The 11618-nt window shown below is 40.3% G+C and overlaps 1 protein-coding gene across 6 annotated transcripts in view; it reads right to left on the bottom strand.

The window, feature by feature from the left end:
* TNRC6B (trinucleotide repeat containing adaptor 6B) overlaps nucleotides 1-11618 on the bottom strand; it is a 106869-nt gene that overhangs the window by 67835 nt on the left and 27416 nt on the right. Inside the window, exon 1 of one of the 6 annotated variants that reach the window (XM_031057708.1) lies at nucleotides 505-798. The exons of 4 other annotated variants lie outside the window; for them this stretch is intronic. In XM_031057708.1, coding sequence (XP_030913568.1) covers nucleotides 505-509 — 5 coding nt within the window. In that variant the 5' untranslated portion in view covers nucleotides 510-798. Of the gene's footprint in view, nucleotides 1-504; nucleotides 799-11618 lie in introns of those variants that run through there. One more of the 6 variants, XM_031057707.1, reaches the window with a different exon arrangement.

Below are 11618 nucleotides of genomic sequence, written 5' to 3'. Positions count from 1 at the left end.
CCGCAGCGCTCCCCGCGCCTGCTGGAAGGCTCCGTCCCTGCGCCCGCGGAAGGCACGGCCCCGGCCGGCCCCGCTCCGACCCAGCAGCAGAAAGAATGCGAGCCCGGTTTTATACATGCAAATTTTTGCAGCAGATTTAAGAGCTCCGGGTGCTGTGGGGAAGAAATGTCTCTTTAAAAAGCCTCTATTTAAATAAAACAAGATTTTCAGCACTATCTCGTACTTCGCCAGCTCGAAAAATACAAACGATCTTCTATAATTTGCCTAGGTGTTTTAAATTACAAATATCTTCCAAATCCACACCGCACTTGTACGGAGAGCTCCTTCTAAAAAACCCAAAAAATCCACGAAAAGTGCTGTACACGCACAAGCAGACAAGATCTGAAGCAAGTCTTTGTGCTAGAAAAGACACCTCTGCCAAGCCACGGATGGAAACGGTCAGCTCAGGCTCTTAAAGAAATCAACTGATAGGTAAAAACAATAAAACATAAACGTACCACTAACCTCATAAAGTGCAGCAGTGCTTAAATCCAGCGAGTTGAGGCATACAAGGTAGAAATGGAAATGAAAAAAAAAATCCAAAAATGGTTTTGTGTTTTTGCTTTTTTTGTTTAGGTTTTTTTTTCCTTTTTTGTTAATTTTTTTTTTTTGCTCTCTTTTTTTTTATTTCAAACGTTCAGAACCCAGCAGACGCTCCGTCGGCCATTTTGGCTGCGCTCCCTCGCTCTCTCTTCTCGCTCCCTCCCTCTCGCTCCCTCTTGCTCTCTCTAAAGGAAGCAGCTTTTTTGTGACCTTCAAATACGGGCGGCTCACGTGACCCCGCGCGCGCTGTCACTCACCGCCCAGGCCCGCCCCGCCCCCTGCCTTAAAGGGACAGCGCCCTGCCTGCACCGGGCCGGCCTCCCCCGCCGAGCCCCGCGCCAGGGGGGTTCAGTGGGGAGGCCCGGGAGTACGGAGGGCTCTCTTTAGAACCGGCTAAAAAGACAGCAGCCAATTATGCTAACTCCACATAAGGGCTGCAGAGCCGACAAGCGGCGGATGGTGAATGTTAAGTCCCTCCGGCCACACGCGCTGCTCTGCGGTGCACCGGGAGCACCGACCCCAGCGCTCGCCTGCAGGAACCCCCATTTTAAGCACAACGCCCTCCTGACTCAAGGACAGGAGGTTCATACTCAGACCAAAGTTAATCCCGGCTGTAAGCGGACTGCCCACACCACACGCACGCATAAACCCGAGATCAAGGTCCAGACACGGGAACACCCGCAGGACAGCAGAGCAAACTCAGTCTCTCCCGCCGCCGTGCCGGCTTGAAGTCTCAGCTGCAACTCAGCCATTAGGCAGACACTCCACAACCTCTTCCCAACAATTTCCGTAGAGAACTGCTCTAACAGCGGCTGAAACAGAGAATCCCAGCATCTTGTAGCATTAAAAAAAAAAAATCTGCAGGATGTTTCCAGATGTTACCCTGAATGTGCAGAAACAGTAAAGAATACCGTTCAGCAGAAGGATATGGTGACGCGGGTATGATCCTGCTGTGAGGAGACTTGCTCCTGAATCAGCCCAGGTAGGCAATGCTGGAGCTGACTCTGTAATGGAACCATGCCTGGGGAGGGAGCTGACAGCTCACTCGGGAAGCTCTTGGGAGCACCCTCAGGATTGAACCCTTAAAATATACAAGTTTTAAATTCTGTACAGTAATGCAACGTAACGATGTAGAAAGCAGAAAAGCCAAAACACACCTGAACACCAGGAGAACTTGTAACATGTACACCTTGGTACAGACTTTGTGTCTGGGTGTGTGCAAATTGCTTTAAATACGCTACAGCAAGTAAAGTATGAATACTGCCATCTCAGACCTACAGTTACACTGCTGCTGAGCTTACACTAACTTCTACTTAATAATTCTGTGTAAAATTAATCAAAGATTAAGTGGTGCTAAATCCTTCAGACATAAAACCACTGATAAGTGTGAGGCTAACTCTGGCAAGCGGGTCCACTCTGAACCTTGTGATTTAATGGGTCTCCCTTACCCTTTGCAATCTTACTTTTTGTGTTCCCAGTCCCTTCAAATTGATTATGAACTGATTTTCCTTGCTATGCTTCGTCCAGGTAGTAAGCAATATTCTGAGCTGGAGGAAAAAAGTCCAACTCCTGACCCTACACAAGCCTAAGAATCACAACATGTGCCTGAGAGCGTTATCCAAACACATCTTGAACTCTGTCACAGCAATGGTGCTTTTGCCAATACCTTGGACAGGAATTCTTTAAGCATCTAAATCACCCATTCATGACAATACCATGGAATGAAACTAACTTGGAGATCCATGGGAAGGCACACCAAAGGAATTAATTTGAGGGGGGCAGAAGCTGCACATCTTATGACTGAGAATAAAAAATATTAGTATGTATTATTGTAGAACATAAGCCATTGGCCTCTGCAGGAGGCCATGCAAGGCTAGTGCGGCTCTGGTTCTGACGTGTTTTGCTCCCATCCTCATGATAAGGTACAGAAACTCAAACGGGGATTCTGCCACTGACAGGATTTCTTCAACAGGACTACAGCCTGCACTGTGACCATCTGTCTCTGCAGGCTCAACAAACTCTGGCAATAGCTAATGTGAGTTGCATTCTGGGGTACTTAATGAAATAGAAGCAGCTGGATATCACTGCTCAGGTTGCTCTGCCTAAACCAGAGCACAGAATTGCCCTGCTGGATGTAGCAGACTGGAGTGTTTTGTGGCTGCTCTAATCCAAACATAGCAATTTAGGAAATGTGGTGAAAACTCAGGGAACATCTTATTTGTGGCAAAACCCAAAAAGAACACCACAATCGCTCTAAATTCCTAATGACAAAATCCAAACCAACTGCTAGGCATCCAATTCACACAGTTTCATAAAAGCAAATGTAAATGCACATCTATGAAACAGCTACCCCCTCCTGAAAAAAATTACATAAGGTACTGCAGCTACATGTTCTGTACATGTTCACACTGAGTATGACAGTATGCATTAAGCTACAGACAATTTTATTCCCTCTCAAAAGCCAAATTATTTTACTTAGACCTATAAATCCTCTTAACTTCACCAGGGTTTGCCAACTCTCCATTCTGAAGTCCTGGAAGCCTTTACTTTAAGGAGCTGATAATACTATGATGACTTTCAGAAGCAAGCACTCACTTGAGTTGCTATGTATCCAAGTTGAAATAACTGCTATAAAATTTCACCTTGCCAATGTTCTATTGACAAAGCTTTTTTAATCAGAAAGTAAGCAAATTATCAGTGAACCGAAAATATTTAGAGAAGCTAGTATAGGTAAATCTTGAATAACTGTAGCTTTAATTGAAATTTTTTCCACTAAACTACCATTTGAAAAGCATCAATTCTTTACCTATTCTTGTTGGCATATTGATTAAGATGGCTAACAAAAAGGTTTTGGGTTTTTCTTTCATTTGGGAGGTTTGTTGAGTTTTGTTTGTTTGTTATGCATCAAAGTAGTTCAGAAAACAATAGAGTAGAGCATAAAAATACACAGCATATCCAAAACCTGCACCTTCCTTTTCAGAGGGCAATTGTATTTCAAAAGCCCAAACGTTAATTATTCTGATGCCAACAGGCTATTAATAGCCAGCGTTAATAGGTTATAGCCTTGTTATGTGCTACTAACTTATCTGATTACAAACAGTTAATTTCTAAGCTCCTTCCATCTGAGGATCATAAAGCACTTTAAAATCTTTAATGAAGCCTCACAGTGCTCCTATGAGGACAGTATCCAGTATGAGCAGACATATACATGCACATTAAGAGAGATGCTTACAGTCGTGGATTCCCTGCACTAGTATCTCAACTGAGACAGGAGAGGAATACATTTTTTAATTCATATTAAGCTGTATTGTGGTTCTAGTAAGAACTCATTCTTTTTGACGACCTATCAATAGGAACCAAGCAATTAGGCTTCAATATTATGTACACAGACATGCTCCAGTGGCCACTGGAACTGAGGCATCCACACCCTCCAGCTGTCGAAAAGGAGACCTGGTCTGTCTGACCTGTAGCTCTTTACTCAGATTTAAAATGATCTGAGTTCATCCCAGTCTATATGCAAAACTCCCTCTTTCATGAGCTGGCATTTTGTTTGGGCTCAAAGTCCTACAGTTTGATGTCATATCTTACTTTGAAGGCTGCACCCTCATTGTCCCAACACTGGACCCCACCCACTGGGCTTTCTATATTGCCTACACGCCCATGGCAATAAATATAAGATTTATTTTTTTCCCCAGAAAGTTCTTCATAGCTGATACTATGACAGTGGAAAAGTCACTTAATCTCCTCCTAACACAGCTCCTCAGCAGAAACCTCAAATACTAACAAATTTCTCATAGCATGAATGCCTTGTCACCAGCTGTCCTTTCTACTGCTGTTGAAGTTTGACTCCTTAAATATTAAGGAAAAAAGGCAAGTTTTCTTGCCAAAGTGAACGGAAGCCTATATGCCCTCTACCCTACTGCAGCTCATCAGTTTGATTACTCCAGATCTCCCTCTCCCAAACCCAGAAGTGGGGTGCAGCAAGAGATGCAAGATAACTGGAGGCAGATTACAGATTACTCACCAGTTCCCCAGCCAGTCCCCAGCAGTCCAACTGCCCGGGATTATAATCCCATCATGGATAACTCCTCAAGCTAAAAGGGATCAGAAAAGTACCTGCCTTTCCTGAGATCAGGCTAAAAGCATAACTCAGGGTAGGGACATGTATGCAAGGACTATGTTTCATAGTTTCACAATTTCTAATAATAAAAAGCAAGCAGAGAACCCCATAAATTAAAGAATATAATTAAAAATCTTAACTTTTCATTGTGTGCTCTTAAAACTACCATATGGTTTATTTCAAGGGAAACAATATTTTTTGTATTAAAAACAGTCTCAGTCCTGGATAATGGATGGTTCAGATAACTTTTAAATTATTTTCTGTAATTAGACAGAGATACTGAGGCCCAACACTTCTGAAAATTAAAGCTGATAGCTAATTCTGCCTGTACCAACATACTTTTTTTCAGTCTTCACAGCAATTTCACCTACGCCATTGTGCAAGAGTGATGACCTCGCCTTCAGGAGTGCAAAACTTTCAAATGTTCAAACATTTTTCAAGGACAAAACACTCACTCTAAGGAAAACTAGGGTTTTTTGGGGGGTCCTGCCCTTTCACACTTAGTAAATAGCGAGATATTTTATGCTGCAAAATTGTGAAAACCAAGCTGGCAGTGGTTTTTAATGATAGTAATCAAAAGTATAATGTAAATAGTTTCTTCAGAGAAAAATACCATGACTAAAAGCATCCAACAAAGGAAAAGCTTGTTTGGTTTCTGAAAAGGTTACAGAAGCTTTTGCATCCCTTACACAAAGGCACCTATCAACACATTTTAGGGATTATTATTACTATTATTATTCAAAACTTATATTGCAACACTGCTTCGAGTCATACTAAGCTCAGACCTCATTCATATTTTGCCAGGAACAAAAGAAAGAATACAAGGTCTGAAAACTTCAGTTTAAGAATGACACATGACTTCAAGTCCAAGCCAAGTTCTGACCCTATACATTAATGAAGTATTCAGGAAAAGATAATGAGTCAGAAGGAAAACTTTATTCACCAAATTTTGCAAACACTCGTTTTTCCACCTAATTTTTCCTCAATCTGCTGCAATACTTTCCCTCACTGTTCAGCCTATAAATAATCTACCAGAAAGCCTCCACTTCTTCAATTCCCCAAGTGCCCTTTCCAGACTGCAGAAAGGGAAAGCTTTCAATCTGCCTTTTAACAAAGTTGTTGGGTGAACAACAGAACTGAAAGCTCACTTCCTACAAATCTCTGTCACACATCACTGCACCTCTGCTTTCCACACTAATCCCAGCTTCCTGCACAGCCAGTTCTCCTTTGATGCCAAGGTTCTAACAGTATATTGAGCTCTATGCAAAGCTCTTCCCATAAACTGTTTTCACCTCTTTCAGTGTCTGGGCAAAAACTAGCATATACTGCAGCTAATCCCAAAGCACACACATGATTAGCTGTTAGAAGACATAACCAGAACAGATAATTATTTGTCTTGTCCTGAAACCCCTTCTGTTAGCAGAGAAATCAATTTTGGTCTCTTCTCTAGGAAGCTACAGAAGTTTAATATATGGATAATTATAATATAGTTTCTTACTTCTCTGCCTCACTTGACCAGAACTGGACAACAGACTCCAAACTTATTTGGGAAAGATAAAGACATGAAAAGCCATTGCATGAGACTTAACTACTCTAAGAACTGAAAGAATTGACCCCCAAGATCATCTCCCACCAATGATTATCTACATCTAAATGCTGATTAAGTCTTTATATCTATATCCTTGGACATTAAATTAGTACTTTCCAGTAACATCACATGCAACGAAATTTGTGTAAATTAATATTCTTAGAATTTCTTTAACCTGCTCATTATCAACCCAGAAGCATCTTGATTTTGAAGGATATAGTCCTATCCTAACAGGTTCCTAAAATCCTATAAACTGCTAACATATCAGCGAAATGGGAGACAGTTATCTGTTTAATGCAATTATATGAATGAGAGTGAAAAGAGAATCATGGAATGATTTTGCTCAGAAAGGCCCTTTAAAGATCATCTGGTTCCAACCCTCCTGCTGTGGGCAGGGACACCTTCCACCAGACCAGACTGCTCGAAGCCCCATCCAGCCTGGCCTCAAACACTTCCGTGCATCTTTCAAATAAACAAACATTCAGGGAAACGGTACAGTATGTCATCCCACCCATAGACAGAGCGAGTGTTGCTTTCTAATTGTTATTTACAGCATGCAAATTACCATGCCAGTCACATGACTGATCCAACTGACTTTTCATCAACCATAGCTGTTACTACAAATTTCAAAAGGAATAGTAATTGCATTCATTAAAGCCTTCCTTCACCCCGTTTAAGCCTTGGAGCTTTACACATTTTAAAATAACAGCAAGCTTTTTCATCTGACCAGGTTAGAATATTTAAGAAAAAACTTCTTTCATGTCTACAAAAACTTTACCACAACAGGACCCCTTCTTTATACGGTGCCTTTAGACATGCTCCTGAACTCTACTAAAAGCAGATTTCTTACAAATACTTTTAGGATATCTCAGAAAAGATAAGGAAGATTTTTGGACTGGAACTCTTATTCTAGTCCAATCTTTTTTTCCCTAGCTAAAAAGAAGCTGTGCTGTGCTTAGTGGTTTTTATTGTTCTGTTTTTGGTTTTGTTTTTTTTTTTTAATTTATTTTTGGTGAGATAGCCCACTATCTCGCTACAAATTTTTCTAACTTGTCTTTAGTTTTAGCATGGGGAGTTCAATCACTGGGCCGGAAACCTCTTGAGCAAAGGAATTTCTGGCATCTTGGTTGAAGCTGGCACCAACCCATTTTCCTTTGTTCTCATTAAAGCAACCATAATATGCTAAGTTAAATAATAATAATAAAAGTAAGCCAGACCAAAACAAAACACCCAAAGTAAAAGCAGAATACGAAAAGAATGTATTTTGAGTGGATTACTGTAAGAGAGGATTTCCCTAATTTGACTTTTTTAATAAAAGCACTATTTATTGCTGCAAAAATCTTTAAACGGATCTTTCCAAGTGACTTGAACATCTTCCCTGAGTAATTTGCCTTCATGTACAGTCCTTCAGTTTGAAATGTCAGGAAAGGAACAGCTGGCTATCCAGGCAGAAAATTCTACAAGCTGTAACTGTCACAAATATTCAAATGCATGCAGTAACCCAAAAACCAGTATGACTCCCAAATATGAACAACTTTGACTAAGGGCAAAGAGTCCAGCAAATTCCATCTATTTAGGTAGGAGAAAAAGAAATCATAGCAGCTCTCCAGATCACAGCATGCCAGAGGAGCAATGCAGCTTAAGATCTGCAAAATATCTCTGTAAACAAGTTTTTACTTCATACCATGTTTACCATATAGTACAATATTTTTAGTCATACCTTTTCCATGGAAATAAAGAGCTTGCTTTTTTCCCTTACCTCCCTTTCTTTAAACACTAATGGTCACTTCATCAAGGTTAGTATCTGCATCTTAGAACCAGGACCATTTACCTGTCTCTACTTTAACCTCTGGTATACCTAAGTCACAGTACATAGTAATCAAAATTTCTATTTCTTCCACACAAACAAAAAGACATCACAAACTCATTTACATAACATAAAAGCAGTAGTGCTTTTTTCCCCTTTCCTTCCTTCATCTCCTTGAAAGGAAGAGTCAACCATTCAACCATTGTGGGTATCCACACAAAAAATAACAAAAAATTGATGAATTTTTTTTTTTGAGAGAACGAAGCAGAGACAAAAGCAGTGAACATCTTAAATTTGATGCAAAAAGGGGCAAAAAATTTAGACTGTAATTCATACACATTTATGATGCCACTGACTTGTGCTAGCAGTCCAAAAACTAAATCCTTAGGAAATCAAAATTAGTAGCACTAACTTGGCGTAGGTACTACAGAAATTCATCTAACCTGTATTTTACATTAAGAATATAGACAAAATGCTAATTTAGACAGGACTCAAAATTATTAAAAGAATAATATAGAATCGTATTTGGGTTGGAAAAGACCTTCAAGACCATCAACTCCAACCATCAACCCAGCACTGCCAAGTCTACCACTAGACCTTAGATGATTTTGCTTGCTATTCTTTAAGTCTGTTAGCTGACTCCCATGGTAGGTGTCATCCAAGAGGTGCCATCTAAATAGCAACAAAATGCTGAAAAGAGCAATGTTCAGCCATCCACATAAATGATACATTGGAGGGCAGTTACCCCAGCACCTCCTAAGGAAGTTGGCAACTTTGGGAGAGAGAAAAAAGGAACAGCCACTAATCAAGCAGACCTAAAAGCCCCCAACTCCTTGGACAAGGAACTCCAGATGTCAACAGAGTGTCCAGCAGATAGTTTTTCCTGGAATTCCTGGAAAGGGACTAGAGGACAGGAGTAGGTGGAGAAGTGGGTGGTGGTGTCTGGAATACAGAGGCTTTGGGATTTTAGGAATTTGATCAGTATGCAAATACTCTCCCCTTCAAAGTACAGTAAGCTCTGTAAGACAGCAGCAAATCAGGATATCCTCCACTCCACCAGCAATTATGATTACTACTGACTGGAAAAACTAGAGATAATAATCAAAGTATCAAGGATATATGACACTATGGGTATTTTGCAAATCAAGCAATCTGGAATGGAAAATATATTTTTACTAAGACAAGTGTGAAGAAGTCTCTTGATCAGATGAGACTGAAAAACCAGAAGCAAGCTCTGTGTACTTCCTAACAGGACAAATGCAGATCTTGGGGCATGGGGAGAGTGCAAACAAACTAGCCTGTTCTCACCACAAGATATCTGGAAGAGAGCACTATAAAATCCTCAGCAAAGAAGTGCCAAAGCATTCACACTTAGAATGTACACTGCCCAAAATATTTTCCTCTCTCAATATTCCAGCAGCGGTGTAGACTAAACACATTGTGATAACAAGTGGGAACTTCACTTCCAAAGTTGATATTTTCTGTGTGACTTCCTTTTTTTTCCTTAACGGTCGCTCATCTGGCTTCCGTTTCTCTCCACATATTAAGAAAATACTTGCAAAACATCAGTAAACGAAGCTGTAGGTTAGCTGAGGTGTATAAAAGGACTGTATTTGTTCATGATTTTAAAGGAAAAAAAAGAAAAGATAAAATCACTGAGGACATGAAATGTGGAGTCTTAAAAATCATGAAATGACAACTGAAAGCCTTTTCAAGTCTAACTTTCAGAAGCAAATGCCTAATTTTAAAATATTTTTGCTTAGAATACTCAGACAAGAGTCTTCCTGTGGGTAATACTTGTAATTTTAAGTACAAAAACTTCAAAATATTTAATTATAACACTGAACTAGTAAAATATGGAAGACAATGAAGCTTTTGCCATTTTAAAGTGCTTGTGTATAAATTCTGCATATTGTTCAGAAGTACTACATTGCAAGGGTGCAAGTCAGCTTCTGTAACTTTTTTGACTTACAAGTCACAGCTAAAACACAGCTGCCTCTACAGAAACAGATTTTGCTCCTGTCTCATTCATTTCTACCCACTCAATTGCAAAACAAAGGGCAATTCTTTTCTCTATGCCTCAGGGCCCATTAAACACACAGGTAAACTTGCCTTCAAATGCAAACTTGTCCTGTCACTCACTCCAGTGTATGGACTAAAAACATCTGTACAGTATGAAGGTGATGAAAATATTCCTTAATCCTTAGCTGGACCAGTTTTCATTTGGTTTTAGTCTAATGGTCTCCCACCCTTAAATACCCTATCAAATCTCTAAGGGCATAAAAGAAAGAACTCTCCTACTGACATGCCAGTATCCGAGCAAGCCTGAGTTCCCACTGGTTCTGAAGCCCTGTCTGACACACGAACAGAACTGCAACAGCCTGTGACAGAGAGGTCTGCTACGGCCAACACAGACATCCCACATCTCCCTGTGGGGACTTGTTAGGATCCCAGACAGAGGACTTCAATGTCTGGGGACATTTCTTTAATGAGCTAGTTATTCTACACACAGAGGACAATCAGCAATATAAAGACAGCTATGCCTTTACGTAATTCTTGAATGAAATTCAAGAAATAACTTGCCATTCATTTCACAGAATTTGGGTTGATATGCAAATTTAGGTACCTCAAATCTGAGTTGATAATCTGAATTTAGATTTGGATACTACTTTGAAAATCAAAGCACTGATCTTCTGACAAAAACCAACCTCTTCTGAGGTCAGTACTGCCAGTAATTTAAAAAGTGTAATGGCACTCAAGGCAAGCCTCAATCTCTTCTGTAATATTGAATGTCCTTAAAACATCAAACAAATCCCCTGTTACACAAGCTTTTAGCTAACTGTTTACATTTGGTAAGAACAATGTTTTATCCCATAGGAACAGAAGATATGCTAGGGAACTTTGTGGAATTTCAGCTGTGCAAAAGAACACTGCAGCAGTTCATAACAACGTCTATCATTCTCACCAACCAAACCAGACAACTTCAGGATATACCACTGCAGCCTTTTTATAGTTTTCAGCAACACCATGGAAGAGTAAGATTGGTTCTTTTGTGCCATTGAAGCAGTGATGTTTACGTGTGCCCCTGACATAGCAGGCTGCTGAAAACAAAGACTGGCCTGTAGACTGACTTCTTGATTTCACTTAGTTCTCCCACAGCAAAACTAAGCTAGGGGGAGGGGGGAGCTATTCTGCTCTATAAGTGAACACAGGGCTAAGTTTTAATGAAGACTGGGCCACGTTCAGATACACACATTCAAAGATGAAAGGCAATGATCATAAATTCTTACTGAACATTAGGAAATTTTCTTCACTGTGAGAGTGATTAATATTGCAACAGACTGTCCAGAAAAGCTCTTGAATAAACCTGAGAAGCCTGATACAACTTAGAAGTTAAATCTAAGCTTCAAATCGGCCCCTCCACCCCCCCACCCCCAACTTTGGGCACAGTACTGGACAAGATGACTTTTGGAGTCTGTAATTCCTGTTCCCATGTTAGGCCAATTTAGCTACTATTTTCT

Source organism: Geospiza fortis, unplaced genomic scaffold (assembly GCF_000277835.1).
Source record: "Geospiza fortis unplaced genomic scaffold, GeoFor_1.0 scaffold173, whole genome shotgun sequence".
In the NCBI taxonomy this organism is placed as follows: Eukaryota; Metazoa; Chordata; class Aves; order Passeriformes; family Thraupidae; genus Geospiza; species Geospiza fortis.
Note: the sequence above shows the minus strand (reverse complement) of the source record. Positions and strands in the feature narration are given on the sequence as shown.